The 20,301-nt window shown below is 47.4% G+C and overlaps 1 protein-coding gene across 1 annotated transcript in view; it reads left to right on the forward strand.

The window, feature by feature from the left end:
- Window positions 1-20,301, forward strand: part of glipr2 (GLI pathogenesis-related 2) — a 117,817-nt gene that overhangs the window by 59,080 nt on the left and 38,436 nt on the right. The window contains exons 5-8 of the mRNA XM_072488147.1: window positions 1,146-1,385; window positions 3,956-4,168; window positions 7,545-7,622; window positions 13,632-13,871. Coding sequence (XP_072344248.1) covers window positions 1,146-1,385; window positions 3,956-4,168; window positions 7,545-7,622; window positions 13,632-13,871 — 771 coding nt within the window. The remainder of the gene's footprint in view (window positions 1-1,145; window positions 1,386-3,955; window positions 4,169-7,544; window positions 7,623-13,631; window positions 13,872-20,301) is intronic.

The following is a 20,301-nucleotide window of genomic DNA, read 5'->3' on the forward strand; positions in this document are numbered from 1 at the left end:
TTCCTCAAGTCCTTGGGAGAGATCACATCGCTGCAGCTCCTCATCTTCCTCAGCTGGATCTCCAGGTAACAGCGAGAGACCCGAAGGTGCACCCTTCCCGGGTCTCCTCACCATTTTTGTGTGTGTGCTGCAGCCTGAAGATCCAAGTGAGCTTCATTGCCACGGTCCATTTGAAACAGAAATCCTTGCTCTGACAAACTGGCCATGTTATCCCGTCAGTCATCCTTGATTACTGGGAGGTTTCCTGTTCTATCATTCAGGGTCACAACCCAACGTTAGTCCTGACTCTCCATAAAAAAGGTGGTTCTGTAAAAATGACTGGAGCTGCCTTAGGTCCTGGGTTCTATGGAAGACACAACTCATGGACATTATTGGATGGCATTATTGGGGCTGGTTTAGCACACTCGGCTAAATCGCTGGTTTTTAAAGCAGACCAAGGCAGGCCAGAAGCACGGTTCAATTCCCGTACCAGCCTCCCCGAACAGGCGCCGGAATGTGGCGACTAGGGGCTTTTCACAGTAACTTCATTGAAGCCTACTCGTGACAATAAGCGATTTTCATTTCATTTCAGAAGCTGTGGGTCATTTGTGTGGTTCTGAACTCTTTGAGAAAGGACGTACTGGCACTGGAGGGTGTGCAGAGGAGATTCACTAGGTTAATCCCAGAGCTGAAGGGGTTGGATTTCGAGGAGAGGTTGAGTAGACTGGGACTGTACTCGTTGGAATTTAGAAGGATGAGGGGGGGATGTTATAGAAACATATAAGATTATGAAGGGAATAGATAGGATTTCCACTGGCGGGTGAAAGCAGAACTAGGGGGCATAGCCTCAAAATAAGGGGAAGTAGATTTAGGACTGAGTTTAGGAGGAATTTCTTCACCCAAAGGGTTGTGAATCTATGGAATTCCTTGCCCAGTGAAGCAGTAGAGGCTCCTTCATTAAATGTTTTTAAGATAAAGATAGATAGTTTTTTGAAGAATAAAGGGATTAAGGGTTATGGTGTTCGGGCCGGAAAGTGGAGCTGAGTCCACAAAAGATCAGCCATGATCTCATTGAATGGCGGAGCAGGCTCGAGGGGCCAGATGGCCTACTCCTGCTCCTAGTTCTTATGTTCTTTGTAAATCACCTGATTATTGTTCCTTGGCAGGACATTTCACACAGTTGGTGTGGAGAGAGTCCAAGGAGGTCGGAGTTGGACTGGCTTCTGATGGTAAAGGCCTCACCATGGTCGTGGCTCAGTTTGACCCGGCGGGTAACATCACCAACCCGGGCTACTTTGCTAAAAACGTCTTGCCTGCTGGCAGCAAGGTGAAGGAGGACGATGGTGGGTCAGCACAAGGAGAAAGCGGCAAGATACCAGCAACAAGCAGGGTGGCACCATTGCCAGGTATGAGTTGTGTTCTCTGAAGAGCAGCCTCACTTCTTGAATAATCTTTCGGGGAAATCGACCCAATGAAACAGTCCCCTTGGAGAAGAAAGATTGTCCTGAGCATTTCTCTAAATCCCTGCCAGGAAATCCCCACATCCACAAATATGTGTACCCGTAACAGCCTCCTCAAACAGGCGCCGGATTGTGGTGACTAGGGGCTTTTCACAGTAACTTCATTGAAGCCTACTTGTGACAGTAAGTGATTATTATTATTACGTGTAGATAAATATTTCTTTGTAAGATGGTGCCAGGAAATTTGCCGGGATTGGAGGTTTCTCTTTATTCATTCGTGGGATGTGGGTGTCGCTGGCTCGGGCAGCATTCATTGCCCATCCCTAATTGCCCTTCAGAAGGTGGTAGTGAGCTGCCTTCTTGAACTGCTGCAGTCCCTGGGTGTAAGTACACCCACAGTGCTGGTAGGGAGGGAGTTCCACGTTTGTGACCCTGTGACAGCGAAAGAGCGGTGACATATTTCCGAGTCATCATGGTGAGTAGCTTAGGGGGAATTTGCAGATGGTGGGATTCCCGTTTATCTGCTGCCCCTGTCCTCCTAGATGGTAATGGTCGGAGGTTTGGAAGGTAACATCTAAGGGGCCTTGGTGAGTTCCTGCAGTACATCTGGTAGATGGTACACATGGCGGCTATTGCGTGTCGATGGTGGATGGAGTGAATGTTTGTGGAAGGGGTAACAATCAAATGGGCTGCTTTGTCCTATATGGTGTCAAGCTTCTAGTGTCGTTGGAGCTGCACTCATCGTTTCATGTCATTAGGTTTAAATTCCACATGTTTTTATTGAATCTGCCATGGTGGGATTCGGACCCGGGTCTCGAGAGCTGGGCCTTTAGATTACTAGTCCAGTGACAATACCCCTATGTCACCGCCTTCCGGTGTTCCACTAAATCGCACTGCTGAAGTTTGCAGATTTGAGTTGGCAGATGGGAGGGCCTCAAGGTGCAACCCCAGGCAGTAGCCACATGATGAATAGGGTTGCCAACCCTCTGGGATTGTTCTGGATGCTCTAGGAATTAAGGATCCATCTCCCGGACACTGCTGTAAAAAACGCTGGAGAAGACTTGTGTAGTATGACAAATAATGTTTCACATTAAGGCTGCTTGAGATATCGTCAGAATTCATCCACTCGGCTAATTGGGATGGTGTTCTTCAAGGATTGACATGCTGGTTGACCTATTGCAAGAACATCGGAGTTCAGTGTCTGGAGGTCATGTGATGAATCCCCCCTAGAAATAAGTGCAATCAGAGCTGGCAACTCTGACACGAGGGATGTATCTAGTGTGAGTGCCTTGCTCCAGAGCCCACAAACCGTGTCACAAGTTGCCAGTTCAAGGTAAAGTCCATCCAGCCAAGGACAGTTGGGGGGGGGCATGGTAGCACAGTGGTTAGCACAGTTGCTTCACAGCGCCAAGGTCCCAGGTTCAATTCCTGGCTTGGGTCACGGTTTGTGCGGAGTTTGCACGTTCTCCCCGTGTCTGCGTGGGTTTCCGTCGGGTGCTCTAGTTTATTCCCATAGTCCATAGATGTGCAGGTTAGGTAGATTGGCCATGCTAAATTCTCCTTAGTGTCCAAGGGGGTTGGGTTGGGTGGGGCTGCGGGATAGGGTAGGGGTGTGGGCTTCGGTAGGGTGCTCTTTACAAGGGCCGGTGAAGGCTTGATGGGCCGAATGGCCTCCTTCTGCATTGTAAATTCTATGATTCTCTGATATCTGAGAAGAGTCCAGTCCAGCATGAAGTTACATGACTGTGAAAAGATGGTCATCCACCCCGCAGGATACGCTCAGTTGGCCATTCAGGTCAAGGAGCACCTTAAAGGAGGAGAACAAGGTAGAATGTAATGGTGTCCATGAAACTGCTAGTTTGCTGCAAATATCCATCTGGTTCTATCAGGAAGGAAACGTGCTGTCCGACTGGGTCTAGTCTACATGAGACGGCAGACCTGTGATGTGGTTAACTCTTACTTGCCGTCTGAAATAACCTAGCAAACCACTCAGTTTTACCAAAACTGCTTCGAAAAGCTCTTGCCACACGGACTGCATCAGCTCTAGAAAGGCCACCCACCGCCATCTTCTGAAAGGCAATTAGAGGCGGGCAAGAAACGCCGGCATCGTCAGTCACACCAACATTCCCTGCAAGAATAAATAAAGGAGAATAGTGGGTGAGACCCTGGCAGGATTTGTAAACCGGGATTGAGAATTTTAAAGTAGAGTCTTTGCCATAGCAGAAACCAATGAAACTCAAAGAACACAGGTGAATGGGACTTGGTATGGATTAGAATATAGACAGCGGTGATTTGGGTAAGCTCAAGTTTACAAAAGATGGAAGGCCGACATACACATCAAGTAGGCTATTACCTCAGGGCTTTGCCACATGGTAGCCACATAGTCACATTCTCCTGGAGAGAAAGAAAGAGAGACAGAGAGAGATGATGTCGCTTCAGGATGAGCTCCCTCACTCTACAGGCTCTGCGGTTCCCAGTCACAGTACATCACTGACATCTCTTTCTTTCATGTGAAGGTTCTGGAAGTTTTGCCGCGCAGTTGCTGAAATCTGTGAATGACTGCCGGGCAAAGCACGGAGCGGGGGTGTTAACCCTGAACCCGGCCATCAGCGAGAAGGCTGAGAAGTGGGCAAAACATCTGGTAAGCTGCAGAACATTGAAGCACAGCGACACATCATACGGGGAGAACATCTGGTGTCAGCAAGGCCATGGCAGCCAGCCGGTTACAGGTACGTCACATCACTGCCTGAAACACTCACACGCTGGTTAACATCAGAAGGAGAGAATAAGTTGGGTTTGGAGACATCAGAAGATGATGCCAGCCCATCGAGCTTGTTACTCCCACAGTCTGTATGCACTTTGCTTGAGACAACACACCAATTCGACAAAGTCTCACCCTTCCCAATGTATACCCAGTGAAATGTGGGCGGCCCGATAGCACAGTGGTTAGCACTGTTACTCCACAGCGCCAGGGATCCGGGTTCGATTCCCGGCTTGGGTCACTGTCCATGCGGAGTCCGTGTCTGCGTGGGTTTCCTCCGGTTGCCGAAAAGCGTGCTGTCAGGTGAATTGGACATTCTGAATTCTCCCTCAGTGTACCCGAACAGGTGCCGGAATGTGGCGACTAGCAGATTTTCACAGTAGCTTCATTGCAGTGTTAATGTAAGACTACTACACTAATAAAGATTATAATTATAAAATTTCCAGAATACCTTCCTGGCGTGCTTGTATACAGGGATGGAGGTGACTGTGGCCTTGATTCAGTTGGCAGCACTCTCACCTCTGCGTCAGAAACACTTTTTGACAGAATTGAAAATGCGGCATCTAATTTGTGCACAGCAAGATCCCACAAACAGCACTGTGATTATCCGCCAGATAACCTGTGATATTAAGTGGTAAATATTGGCCAGGGTGCAAAGGAGAACTGCCCCGCTCTTTGTCAAGTTAGCGCCGTGTATCTCCAATCCGGAGGGTCTCAGTTTAAAATCTCATTTGAAAGGTGGCACTGCTGACAGTGCAGCATTCCCTCAGTACGGCACAGGGGAAAGGTGGCACTGCTGACAGTGCAGCTCTCCCTCAGTACCGCACAGGGGAAAGGTGGAACTGCTGACAGTGCAGCACTCCCTCAGTACCGCACAGAGGAAAGGTGGCACTGCTGACTGTGCAGCACTCCCTCAGTACCGCACAGGGGAAAGGTGGCACTGCTGACATTGCAGCACTCCCTCAGTACCGCACAGGGGAAAGGTGGCACTGCTGACAGTGCAGCACTCCCTCAGTACCGCACAGGGGAAAGGTGGCACTGCTGACTGTGCAGCACTCCCTCAGTACCGCACAGGGGAAAGTTGGCACTGCTGACAGTGCAGCTCTCCCTCAGTACCGCACAGGGGAAAGGTGGCACTGCTGACAGTGCAGCACTCCCTCAGTACCGCATAGGGGAAAGGTGGCACTGCTGACAGTGCAGCACTCCCTCAGTACCGCACAGGGAAAAGGTGGCACTGCTGACAATGCAGCACTCCCTCAGTACCGCACAGGGGAAAGGTGGCACTGCTGACACTGCAGCACTCCCTCAGTACCGCACAGGGGAAAGATGGCACTGCTGACATTGCAGCACTCCCTCAGTACCGCACAGGGGAAAGGTGGCACTGCTGACAATGCAGCACTCCCTCAGTACTGCACAGGGGAAAGGTGTCACTGCTGACAGTGCAGCACTTCCACAGTACCGCATAGGGGAAAGGTGGCACTGCTGACAGTGCAGCACTCCCTCAGCACCGCACAGGGGAAAGCTGGCAATGCTGACAGTGCAGCACTCCCTCAGTATTGCACAGAGGAAAGGTGGCACTGCTGGCAGTGCAGCAGTCCCTCAGTACCGCACAGGGAAAGGTGACACTGCTGACAGTGCAGCACTCCCTCAGTACCGCACAGGGGAAAGGTGGAACTGCTGACAGTGCAGCAGTCCCTCAGTACCACACAGGGGGAAGGTGGCACTGCCAACAGTGCAGCACTCCTTCCGTACCGCACAGGGGACAGGTGGCACTGCTGACTGTGCAGCACTCCCTCAGTATCGCACAGAGCAATGGTGGCACTGCTGACAGTGCAGCACTCCCTCAGTATCGCACAGGGGACAGGTGGCACTGCTGACTGTGCAGCACTCCCTCAGTATCGCACAGAGGAAAGGTGGCACTGCTGACAGTGCAGCACTCCTCAGTACCGCACAGGGGAAAGCTGGCACTGCTGACAGTGCAGCTCTCCCTCAGTACCGCACAGGGGAAAGGTGACACTGCTGACAGTGCAGCACACTCCCTCAGTACCGCACAGGGGTATCAACCTAGATTATGTGCTCAAAGCTCTGTTTTCTTGAACAACAAATTTTTTCTGTGTCGTGTACAATGTTTATTCACATTTGAGGCCAAACAGGATTGCAGCGAGTGAGGATGGCAAGCTGGCCAATGGAGCACCCAGAGGAAACCCACGCAGGCACTCGGGGAATGAGCAAACTCCACACAAGACAGTCACCCAAGGCTGGATTTGAACCCTGGTGTAGCAGTGCTAACCGTTGTGCCAACATGCCGCCCATTTTCCCTCAGCTGATAGTACTCACACCTGACAGTCAGTTTGAGCTGGGCACAAGCTCCATTCCAGATAGTTGCATTCCTGATAATGTCGCTTTGCAAACTTATCTTTTCAGAAAATAATGTTCCATATGTGAGTGAAAAATATGAATCTGAAGACAGGGAGCAAATACTTATTTGCTCTGTTTATACTGCAGCCTCAGATAGCATTGTGGATAGCACAATTGCTTCACAGCTCCAGGGTCCCAGGTTCGATTCCCCGCTGGATCACTGTGCGGAGTCTGCTCATCCTCCCGTGTGTGCGGGGGTTTCCTCCGGGTGCTCCGATTTCCTCCCACGGTCCAAAGATGTGCAGGTTAGGTGGATTGGCCATGCTAAATTGCCCTTAGTGTCCAAAATTGCCCTTAGTGTTGGGTGGGGTTACTGGGTTATGGGGATAGGATGGAGGTGTTGACCTTTGGTAGGGTGCTCTTTCCAAGAGCCGGTGCAGACTCGATGGGCCGAATGGCCTCCTTCTGCACTGTAAATTCTATGATATCAATGGAAGCGTACTCGAATAAACCTAATTACATCAGTGTCAAATACAGCTGCAGCTTAGTTATGGATATAATGTAGTATCTAGAATAGGAGGAGTTCACTGTAGTAGAGCTGTATCATGACAGAGATTTGCTTTAATAAGAGTTAAATTATAACAGAATATTATAATTACAGTAATTATTTATAGCAGGATTTTTGACCGGACATTTATCAAGAATTTTTTCACCATAAATTTGTCAGGATTGGGTTTAGTATAATAGAAGCTTATTATCACAGGAATTCATTAAAATGAATTTATAACAGTTTATTCCAAAAGCAGTTTTTCATAACATGGTTAATTATAATGGATTTAGCAGAGTCGTCTGTTATATAGGAGGTTATGATTACTGTTGTTTAATTGTGATAGGTGTTTCTAAAACAAGGTTACTTATATATCAGTCAGACTCTGCTCTTTTAGATGACAATGGGTTTAATTAAATTATTCTCTCAATGTTTGCAGGAAAGGAAGTTGTCGATTATTGGTACGATGAAATTAAAAATTACGATTTCTCCTCTCCTGGGTTTCAGAAGAATTGTGGTAAGTTTCTGATTGGTCCATGCAATGATCAGTCACTCTGGGATCATGAATAAAACACACTGCATCAGGATTGAAAAGACAGAGGGCGGGATTCTCCATTAACTTCCGCTCCGTTCAGGAATACCAATCGGGTGGAGAATGGAGCATCCCTGAAAAAAGGGATTGGTGCCCGTTGCTATGCTCCGAGCCCCGCGCTGCCCGGAACATGCAAAACAATGCTAAGATTGCATATTCATGCAATTAACGGGCTTGAAGCTGGGGTATTACCGCTCACCGTGATGATTCGCTCCCCCTGGGAAATACACCAAGTGGGCCTTGGTGCAAGGTTGACCAAACGCAGCCTTGCCATGGTGGAGCACGAGGAGAATGAAGGGGATCAGGGCACTGATGTAGAGCCCCTCTCCCACTGCTAGGCTGCAGAAGAGGGAGGGGATCCATCAAGAATCCTGGGGTAAGGTCCGCTCCCCCCCCCAGCTGCCCCATTAGACCCCCCATCAGTACCTCCCATCAGTCACACCCACTAGAGATCCCTATCAGACCATCCAATCAGAGACCTCCATCAGTCACCGATATCAGTCACCCCCTGCCTGAAAGCTGACAAACAGTCCAAGCAGTAGGTTGCCAAATCACTGCATTTTCATCTACCCTTTCCTAATGGGTAGCAAACTGTGTAGCACTGTTGCTTCACAGCTCCAGGGTCCCAGGTTCAATTCCTGCTAGGGTCACTGTCTGTGCGGAGTCTGCATGTTCTCCCCGTGTCTGCGTGGGTTTCCTCCGGGTGCTCCGGTTTCCTCCCACAGGTCCCTAAAGACGTGCTGTTAGGTGAATTGGACATTCTGAATTCTCCCTCAGTGTACCTGAACAGGCGTTGCAATGTGGCGACTAGGGGATTTTCACAGCAACTTCATTACAGTGTTAATGTAAGCCTACCTGTGACAATAAAGATTGTTATTATATCAACTGCCTCAGACAAAATTCTTTAAAGAAGGAGCATTTACAAGTTAATTTTTAATTTTAAAAAAATAATCTTTATTGTCTTTATTAACACTGCAATGAAGTTACTGTGAAAAGCACCTAGTCGCCACATTCCGACGCTTGTTCGGGTACACCGAGGGAGAATTCAGAATGTCCAAATTACCCAAGTGTCAGAGGCTTTGAAAACTCAGAACACTTGAAAGGGCTTGAAATCCCCTGACAGCCTTTGAAGTGCAAATCTCCCATTCAATTTCACACAGCAATACATTTCACCAGCCAGTGACAGTTTCATTGGTCCAGACACAGGTGCTTTGTGGATTGTTTATTTTTCTTTCCCTTCACCTTGAATGCATCTCCATTCTCCTTTGATGCCAACCACAATGTGTACAAACATTCTTGCTATGATTGACAGCTCCTCATCACATCACAAGCAGCTAAGTGGTTTCTCTTCACCTTTTCCACAGCAGAAAGCATGGACTTTTCAGATAGCCACTGAAACTTTTAAAAGAAGCTGCTTTAAAAACTTTTGTTTGAGGAGGCAGATTTCAGGAAAGGGTAGTGAAAAGTTAGTGAATTCATTGCTTGCACTGCTCTTCAGCTTTCCGGCGGAGGCCCCAGAGAATACCGGGTCAGACCCACTAATTATATGCCAACGGCGTTTACTGTACTTGCGTTCTGGAATGCATTGACGCTGCTGTCGAGGCACTGGAAAATTGTGAACTGGCATCAAAATCAATTCTCTGCCCAATAGCGCTTACCAAGTCAGCCAGCGAAGAATTCTGCCCACAATGTTTTGGCCTCAACTGCTTTCCGTGGTAGAGAATTCCACAGGCTTGCCACTCTATGGGTTGAAATATTTCCTCATCTCAATCCTAAATGGTTTAATCCAGACCCCTGGTTATGGACTCCCAGCATTAGGGACATCCTTTCTGCACCCACCCTGTCTATTCGTGTTAGAATTTTATAGGTTTCTATGAGATCCCCTCCTCATTCTTCTAAACTCCAGCACATATAATCCTCACCAACTCATTCCCTCCTCATTTGTCAGTCCCACCATCCCAGGAATCAGTCTGGCAAGCCTTCTCTGCACTCCCTCCAAAGCAAGAACATCCTTCCTCAGATATGGAGAGCAAAACTGCACACAATATTGCAGGTGTGGCCTCACCCAGGCCCTGTATAATTGCAGCAAGACATCCCTGCTTCTGTACTCGAATCCTGTTGCTGTGAAGGCCAACATACCATTTGCCTCCTTCACATTCTGCTGCACCAGCACCTTCAGTGACTGGTGGAAGATGACACCCAGGTCTCATTGTACATTACCCTCTCTTAATCTATAGCCATTCCGATAATCTTCCTTCCTGTTTTTGCTACCAAAGTGGATAACTTCACATTTATCCGCATCATGCTGCATCTGCATTTTCCCACTCACTCAACTTGTCCAAATCACACTGAAGCATCTCTGCATATTCCACACAGGTTACTCTCCCACCCAGCTTTATGCCACCTGCAAATCTGGAGGTATTACATTTAGTTCCCTCATCTAAATCATTAATATATATTGTGACTAGCTGGAGTCCAAGCACTGATCCCTGCAGTATAATTACGAGACTAGTTTGACACCAGGCATGTCAATTGAACAGCTAAAAAGTCTCGGCTGTAACAGTATATTGATGACTGACATGTTTTTCAATTAGCCTTGCCCTTGGCAACATGCCAACTCCAGAAGCCCCACCCTCTCCAACCCCACTAAATTTGAGTGGAACTGTCAGTCCATAATGACCCGCGCCCCCCCCCCCCCACCCCCCCAAATGCACTGCCCCAGGCTTCTCTTCCTCCGTGAGGCCCTTCTAAGAGACCCGTGGCCCGGCAGCAGAAGGCATCCTTAAGGACGGGGCTTTTTACACTGGAGAGTTGCCAACCGCCCGCCCCCCCCCCACCCCACCCCCCCACCCCCCCCACCACCCCCCCCACCCCCTCCCACCAACCTCATTTTCCCCAATCAGGCCTCCGCTACCATGGGCTCAACCCCCCAGCACCTTGGAGTCAAAACCCCGATCTCCAGGAGTCAACCCACTGGTCTCACCCGACTAGGCCCCAGGTACACTGGAGAGTCATATCCCCTATCTCTCTTCCAGTCTTACCCCTGTCTCCCTCAAGTCTTATCCTGGTCTCCCTTTACGTCTTACCCCAATCTCCCTTTGCGTCTCATCCCAGTCTCCCTCAAGTCTTATCCTGGTCTCCCTTTAAGTTTTACCCCAATCTCCCTTCGCGTCTCATCCCAGTCTCCCTCAAGTCTTACCTTGGCCTTCCTTCGAGTCTCACCCCAGTCTTCCTTGGAGTCTTATCCTGGTCTATCTCGAGTCTTACCCCAGTCCTCCTCAAGTCTTACCCAGTTCCCTCCAAATCTTACCCCAGTCCCCTTGGAGTCTCACCTCTGTGTTCTTTGAGTTTTACCCCAGTACTCTCCGAGTCTTACCTTGGTATCCCTACGAGTCTTACCTCAGTCTACCTTCGAGTCTTACCCCAGTTTTCATTGAGCCTGACCCCGGTCTCCCTTCCTGGTACCCTTGTAGTCAAGCCTGATGTCCCAAAGTCAACCCCCGATACTCCTGAGTCAAGCTGGCGTTCCCCGAATCAAATCCCTGTAGCTTCTCTCCCCTGAATACGCGGATCCACACCATGAGTGCTGAGCTCACCTCCGAGCTCCCGTTGAAGGTGTGCTCGCCAGGTGCAAGCCTTCTGAAGTCAGTCGCACTTCACTCCATTCTTATACCACACTGCCATGGACGGGTTTTTGACTGGGGTCAATTTTCACATGTACGCTGAAAATATCCAGTCCTACTTCTCCATTTCTTCCAACCCCTCCCCTGTGTCTGTGGTGTTAGACTGTCAGCTTTCCAGCACTGGAATATGCTGCAAATTCCCCTCACTGAATTCCTCTTGTAAATCCATCACCAATGGCCCACTTGCCAACGCTCCCGGTTACCTCCTGAGGCTGAAACAAAACAACTGCAACCTCACCATCCTTTTGACTCCAAGCAGAGCTCCCTACTCAATGACCTCTCCATCACAAAGTTTACCTAAGTCCAACGCTACAAGCTCACTTTCATACCATGTCGCATCCCATCTACTGCTGAAACTCTTATCCATGTTTTTGTCATCTCCCGTCTCGAATACTCCAATGCCCTCATGACTGGCCTCTCACCTTTCACCCTTTGTAAAATTCTGATCATCCAAAACTCTGACATCTGTATCCCACCCATCACCATGTCTTTTTCACCCATCGGTCACAAATTCACTGATCTGCAATGATCCCCAGTGCTGGTCGCCATTTGGACAAGCTGGGGCCAGCACACATGCTTTCATTTTCTTAACCATGGCTACATTTTATAATAAAAAAGTGAGGCCAAAGGAAAGATTGAGAAGGGCAGAGCAGAGTGGGAGCTTCATTTGGTGAACCTGACTCCTTTTCTCGAACTCGTTCATCCTAAGATGCACATTTCTAAACCTCCCTCACTTCCAACCCTCACTCTGATTTCACCTGAGGCTTGACGACAAAGCCAAGACACGATTTTGGATGAGGCAATGTTTCATTCACTTCAAACGTGATGTGGAGATGCCGGCGTTGGACTGGGGTGAGCACAGTAAGAAGTCTTACAACACCAGGTTAAAGTCCAACAGGTTTGTTTCAAACACTAGCTTTCGGAGCACTCCTCCTTCCTCAGGTGAAAGAAGAGGGAGGTTCCAGAAACATTTTTACAGACAAAGTCAAAGATGCAGGACGATACTTTGAATGCGAGCATTTGCAGGTAATTAAGACTTTACAGAGCCGGAGAGGTGTGAATTGTCTCAAGCCAGGACAGTGTGGTGATGTGCATCAATGTAAATGCATGTAGGCTAGCTAGACACTAGATGGAGCACCAGAGACATCACACACACACACTCAACCAATAGATCAGTTAGATAGGACACGACCAATGGACATTCACGACACACACAGAGGTGACACCACCACAGGAGGGCATTACACCAACCCATATATAAAGGACACCACACACATGATCTGCTATTTTCCAGTGGAGACAGTCAGTGAGTAGAGACACAGGGTTGATTCAATATTACACCCACCACGTGGATTGCAGCAACTGGTTAGTCAGTCTGGGTAGCTATAGTAGGATTAGTGGTAGTGTCAAACCCGAGTAATAGAAGTGTAAATAGTTTAATAAACGTGTTGAAGGTATCTCCACGTCAGAACCTTCCTTTGTCAAGTGCACCACAAGGAAGCCGCTTATGTTACACCTACAACATAACAAATCAGACAGTTGGTAGGATTTCGCAAGCCCAGGCCAGATGGTGGGGGGTGAATGTAATGCGACATGAATCCCAGGTCCCGGTTGAGGCCGCACTCATGTGTGCGGAACTTGGCTATAAGTTTCTGCTCGGCGATTCTGCGTTGTCGCGCGTCCTGAAGGCCACCTTGGAGAACGCTTACCCGAAGATCAGAGGCTGAATGCCCTTGACTGCTGAAGTGTTCCCCGACTGGAAGGGAACATTCCTGCCCGCCAAGCAGAAACTTATAGCCAAGTTCCGCAACTGTGCTAACTACTGTGCTACAGTGCTGCTCACTTATAATTCCAGATTTCTATTGAATTCACATTTCACCATCTGCAGTGGCAGGATTTGAACCTGGGTCCCCAGAGCATTATTCTGGGCCTCTGGCTTACTCGTCCAATGGCAATACCACCATGCCACCACCTCCCCATGTTTGTTGCCAGTTTGTTAATGAGGCCTTTATGATGTGGACGATATTCTTTGTTAAAGGCAAGTCGCTGTTACTGGTTTCTCCACTGCCATACTCAAGCTGGGAATGAGTAGCTTCGTTTTCCAAGTTCTGGTATAGGCTTTAGGTGAGAGATCCATGACAAGATTATTTCTTGTGTGCTGCTGGGCATGTACTATTAGTTGGCAGATTGTGTGTGTGGGCTGCACTGTTCTGTACTCTTTGTAAATCATCTGATTGTTGTTCCTCTGTAGGTCATTTCACACAGTTGGTGTGGAGAGAGTCCAAGGAGGTCGGAGTTGGGCTGGCTTCTGATGGCAAAGGCCTCACCATTGTCGTGGCCCAGTTTGACCCGGCGGGTAACATCACCAACCCGGGCTACTTTGCGAAAAACGTCCTGCCCGCTGGCAGCAAGGTGAAGGAGGGCGAGGGTGGGTCAGCACAAGAAGAGAGCGGCAAGATACCAGCAACAAGCAGGGTGGCACCATTGCCAGGTATGAGCTTTGTTCTCTGAAAGACTATAACCAGTCAGAAAACTGAAAACTATGTTTGAAATGGAACAGAGACCCAAGAGCAAATTCAGGCAACTCCTAAGCAGTATGAACAGAGTCTCAGGACTGGAACTTCAAGGGCCCATGAGGGTGAGGTGGCAATGTGGGCGCTATTACCATCCCAGACCAGACTCCAACAGTGACAGGATACTGGACCAAAACCCCAATATTGAGTTTATTTGTAAGAATGTGTGGAAAGAATGATTTGCTCCAGGCGTGATTGCATAAAAAAATGGGCTTGTGTATTTTTGCAACAAAACCTTATTATGAATACAATATTAAAGTTTTTAACTTCGCACCCAAAAAGAACAGCTTACAACTACGCCTTAAACACTACTAGAGGTCATAGATGTTTACAGCACGGAAACAGGCCCTTCGGCCCAACTTGTCCATGCTGCCCAGTTTTTACCACTAAACTGGTCTCAATTGCCCGCATTTGGCTCATTTCCCTCTATACCCATCTTACCCATATAATTGTCTAAATGCTTTTTAAAAGACAAAATTGTATCCATCACTACTACTGCCTCTGGCAGCTCGTTCCAGACTCTCACCATCCTCTGTGTGAAAAGATTGCCACTCTGGAACCTTTTGTATCTCTCCCCTTCACCTTAACCCATGCCCTCTAGTTTTAGATTCCCCTACCTTTGGGGAAAGATAGAACATAGAACATAGAACAATACAGCGCAGTACAGGCCCTTCGGCCCACGATGTTGCACCGAAACAAAAGCCATCTAACCTACACTATGCCATTATCATCCATATGTTTATCCAATAAACTTTTAAATGCCCTCAATGTTGGCGAGTTCACTACTGTAGCAGGTAGGGCATTCCACGGCCTCACTACTCTTTGCGTAAAGAACCTACCTCTGACCTCTGTCCTATATCTATTACCCCTCAGTTTAAAGTTATGTCCCCTCGTGCCAGCCATATCCATCCGCGGGAGAAGGCTCTCACTGTCCACCCTATCCAACCCCCTGATCATTTTGTATGCCTCTATTAAGTCTCCTCTTAACCTTCTTCTCTCCAACGAAAACAACCTCAAGTCCATCAGCCTTTCCTCATAAGATTTTCCCTCCATACCAGGCAACATCCTGGTAAATCTCCTCTGCACCCTCTCCAAAGCCTCCACGTCCTTCCTATAATGCGGTGACCAGAACTGTACGCAATACTCCAAATGCGGCCGTACCAGAGTTCTGTACAGCTGCAACATGACCTCCCGACTCCGGAACTCAATCCCTCTACCAATAAAGGCCAACACTCCATAGGCCTTCTTCACAACCCTATCAACCTGGGTGGCAACTTTCAGGGATCTATGTACATGGACACCTAGATCCCTCTGCTCATCCACACTTTCAAGGACTTTACCATTAGCCAAATATTCCGCATTCCTGTTATTCCTTCCAAAGTGAATCACCTCACACTTCTCTACATTAAACTCCATTTGCCACCTCTCAGCCCAGCTCTGCAGCTTATCTATATCCCTCTGTAACCTGCTACATCCTTCCACACTATCGACAACACCACCGACTTTAGTATCGTCTGCAAATTTACTCACCCACCCTTCTGCGCCTTCCTCTAGGTCATTGATAAAAATGACAAACAGCAATGTTGACTATCTACCTAATCTACTCCCCTCATTATTTTATAGACCCCAATAAGATCACCCCTAAGCCTCCTACGGTCCAGGGAAAAAATTCTCAGTCTATCCAGCCTCTCCTTATAACTCAAACCATCAAGTCCCTGTAGCATACTAGTAAATCTTTTCTGCACTCTTTCCAGTTTAATAATATCCTTTCTATAATAGGGTGACCAGAACTGCACACAGTATTCCAAGTGTGGCCTTACAATGTCTTGTACAACTTCAACAAGACGTCCCAACTCCTGTATTCAATGTTCTGACCAATGAAACCAAGCATGCTGAATGCCTTCTTCACCACCCTGTCCACCTGTGATTCCACTTTCAAGGAGCTATGAACCTGTTCTCCTAGATCTCTTTGTTCTGTAACTCTCCCCAACTCCCTACCATTAACTGAGTAGATCATGCCCTGATTCGATCTACCAAAATGCATCGCCTCACATTTATCTAAGTTAAACTCCATCTGCCATTCATCGGCCCACTGGCCCAATTGATCAAGATCCCGTTGAAATCCTAGATAACCTTCTTCACTGTCCACTCGGCCACCAATCTTGATGTCATCCGTAAACTTACTAACCATGCCTCCTAAATTCTCATCCAAACCATTAATGTAAATAACAAATAACAGTGGATGCAGCACTACTACTCAATTTCCCATCAAACAACAAGAAAGAAACATACAGCTCTCAATCTATCTTACTATGGGAGAATTGTGGACTCAGCGTCAGGCAGATCAGAATTCAACTCCTCCAAAGTTTCTCCAAAAACTCTACTTCTCTAATGTCTTTCTCCAAAAACTGCCTCTCTCTAAAGATTTTCAAAATGTCTCACTGCATTCCTTGGCTCCACTCAGCAATGATCTCATCTCCCCAAGCTGAAAAACAAATGATCTCTGCAGGCTGCAAAACATTAACTCCCCAGGGACTTTCCTCAGTCAAACCACAGTCCATTAGTCCAGACCGAAAAACACATTCCTTTGTCAATTTCACCTTCTGGCTGCGAAAATCACCCAGGCTCTGCAAAACAGAATTCTTTTTTTGAAACATGGCCACTGCAGTCGAACAAACTGTAAAGCCAACCTTATAACCCTTAAATTGCCTAATGCTTAGAATCCAATAATCCTAAAGTCTTCCAGTCATCACAGTGTACATTGAAAACCATGCTCTTCGTAGGCATCACTGAATCTCAACGCTTCAAGTACACAATGCGATTTTCAAAAGTGAAGTGGCTCAGCGACCCAGAAGCCTCCGATGAACAGATTGTAGAGCTCACTGTGAAGGTTATTGGAACAGCCATTTGAGATTTTCAATTCAGAGACACAGAATAATCTGGGATATTTTCGAAGGCAGCTGTAACAGCATCAGCCCCGAGTGTCAATGGGAAACAATTGTGAGAAATGGGAAATAGACTCAGCTACCCAATAACCTCTTTGACTGCCACAGCCCTTTCATTATACCCTTCATGCTGGGTGAGGCATCCATCGCAAACATTTCTGTGCCATCAGCAACACTGTACAAAGTCTTCAACACCAGGTTAAAGTCTAACAGGGTGGTGAATCTGAGGAAGGAGCTGTGCTCTGAAAGCTAGTGATTCGAAACAAACCTGTTGGACTTTAACCTGGTTTTGTAAGACTTCTTACTGTGCTCATCCAGTCCAACGCTGGCATCTCCACATCATCAACAACACTGACGCTCGAATCTCACTCTTTCTGTGCTTTTCCACACGCTACTGCTACGCCCACCCAGAGTGGTGCTGCACAAGGCTCTCCAAGAGGTTAGCCACTCTCAACGGAGGAGCTCATGTGCTGGAACATTGAGTTGTGCACAAAGACTGCATGAACTTCGCCATTGTCTTCCCATGGCCCTGCAATGCCTCTGGGATCTCTGATACTGAGGAACCATATGACTTTGATGTTCAAGAAAGTATGCGTATCACGCAAGGCCTGGAACTTTCACCCAGCAGAGCGTGGCTGTATCAATCCTTTGAATTTGAAAATCGCATTGTGTCACTGATGTTGACGCGGCACAGGGTCGGGAACTGATCCGGGCATTGGGTTCCAGATTCCAGATTGAATATCCAGCCTCGGGCGTCCATCCAATCTTGGATGAGTCACAGCTTCCTCCAGCTAAAAATTGACTGAGTCATTCTGAGCTCGAGGACCTTCCAGATCCCTTTGGAATTAGCACCTACACAAATACAGAGAATCACAGAATAGGCGTGACACAGAAGAACACCATTTGGCCCAATGGGTCTGCACCAGCTCCCAAATGAGTATTATGACTGAGCACCATTCTCCCCCTACCCCTCCATATTGTTTCTATTCAAGTAATCACCTAATGCCTTCTTGAATGTCTCGACTGAACCGGCCCCACGTATAGGCAATGCATTCCAAACCCCAACCACTTGTTTCCTCACATCATAATTGCTTCTTTTGCAAATCTCTTTATATCTGTGCCCCCTTGTTCCTGGTTCTTTTACGAGCGGGAACATTTTCATCCTATCTACCCTGTCCAGCCCCCTCATGATCTTCAACATCTCTATCAAACCTCCTCTTCTCTCCAAGGAAAACAGTCCCAACTTCTCCAATCTGTCCGCATAACTGAAGTTTCTCATTCCCTGGAACCATTCTTGTCAACCTCTCCTGCTCTCTCACCAATGTGTTCACATCCTTCCTATAGTGTGGCGCCCAGAACTGTACACAATATTCCAGCTTGTGTCATGTATAAGTTCAGCATAACCTCCTTGCTCTTGTGCTCGATGCCCCTATTAATAAAGCCCAGGATACTATCTGCTTTATTAACTGCTCTCTCCACCTGTCCTGCCACCTTCAATGATCTCTGCACATATACACCCAGGTCCCTCTAAGAATAATACCCCTTATTTTATATTGTCTTCCCATGTTCTTCCTGCCAAAATGTATCACCTAACACTTCTCCTCATTGAACTTCCTCTGCCACCTATTTACCCATTCCACCAACTTGTCTGTGTCCTTTTAAAGTTCTACACTGTCCTCTTCACAATGCTTCCAAGTTTTGTGTCATCTGCAAACTTTGAAATTATCTCCTGCACACCAAGATCCAGAACATTAATATACATCAGGAACACATACCCACACCCACATAAACACAACTGGACATACATACACTCCGAACCACATTTTTAATTTTTTTTTAATGATCTTTATTGTCACAAGTAGGCTTACAGTTAACACTGCAATGAAGTTACTGTGAAAATCCCCCAGTCGCCACATTCCAGCTCCTGTTGGGGTACACAGAGTGAGAATTCAGTATGTCCAATTCACCTAATAGCACGTCTTTCGGGACTTGTGGGAGGAAACTGAAGCACTCGGAGGAAACCAAGCAGACACAGGGAGAAGGTGCAGACTCCACACAGTGACCCAAGCCGGGAATTGAACCTGGGACCCTGGAGCTGTGAAGCAATAGTGCTAACCACTGTGCTATCATGCTGCCCCTCATTCATACCCACCTGCACATGGAACATTTGAGGAAATTAGGACTGGGATGAGAGTCTCGAAGTTAGAATCACTCCTTTCAGAAATGAAGTTAGGAAACACTCCTCCAAACAAATGGAGATTGAAGTTTGGAACTCTCTTCTGCAAATGGCAGTTAATGCGATGTAATTTGCTAATTCAAAATTTGTGATGGTAGATTTTTGTTTGATTAATAGATTTTTGTAATAGTGAGTGTATGGAATTAGATCACAGATCATCCATAATCTCACAGAATGGCAGATCAGGCTTGAATGACCGACTCCTATGTTCCGATACACACTCACCACTCACATAAACGGAGACGTAGACACACTCAAAACTCACATACACAGTCACGTTTATAGAACCACATATTGTCATTTGCACACAATGCACGTTACAGACACCTACAGGTCTGCACACCGAAACACACCCTTACCTGAACAATATGAACATTTACTACTCCAAGCACCATGCCCTGAAATTAAGGTGAGGCTCTCTAATTCTAATGGGGGCTACTGATGAAAAACAGTCCTGCTGCTTTGAGATACAGGGCAGGAAGTATGAGACTGGGAAGCTGGTTCACCTATCACAGAAATGGTTGACATCACTTCCTCCATAGCAATCAGATTCACATCACAGCATGTGCCTTCGAGCGATGTTCCACATCTCACAGAAATACTGAGGATTGTATTCCTAATGCTCTCTCTTGTCAGACTACAGACTCACCTCTGCATCTCCATACACAGATTGAGCACAGTATTGTGAAAGACAACCTAACACAGCTTTTCATTTCAGACCGGGTCTTTCTCATGTATTTCCCCATTTTCCTATAGTCCAAGGACCAGTGTTAGGTTGCTAACCCTCTAGGAACAGCCTGGAGTCTCCAGGAATTGAAGATGAACTCTTGGCAACCAAGGGAAAAAAAAAATCAAAGAAGCATGCACAGTGATAGTTTGTACTGGGGACAATGACTGTTTGATTTACAGTGAAGTGTCACCCGGTTGGTTAATGCTGTCTACTTTGTTCACCTGTCCATTCATCAGTTGACCATGGGAAGGTGAGGCAGGAATGAGGAGGAATGTGTCCAGCAACCAATGGCGGGAGTGCGGTGTGTTGGGGGTCCAAACCATCAGCCTACTTACAATCCCAGTGGTTTCTCCTCACAAAGCATCCTGTGCCTTTGGAGGACTGGAAGGACACGGTCCCAAAGAAGCACAATTTCCTGAAACCAGTCTGAAAAAGCT

Source organism: Scyliorhinus torazame, chromosome 22 (assembly GCF_047496885.1).
Source record: "Scyliorhinus torazame isolate Kashiwa2021f chromosome 22, sScyTor2.1, whole genome shotgun sequence".
Taxonomy (NCBI): Eukaryota; Metazoa; Chordata; class Chondrichthyes; order Carcharhiniformes; family Scyliorhinidae; genus Scyliorhinus; species Scyliorhinus torazame.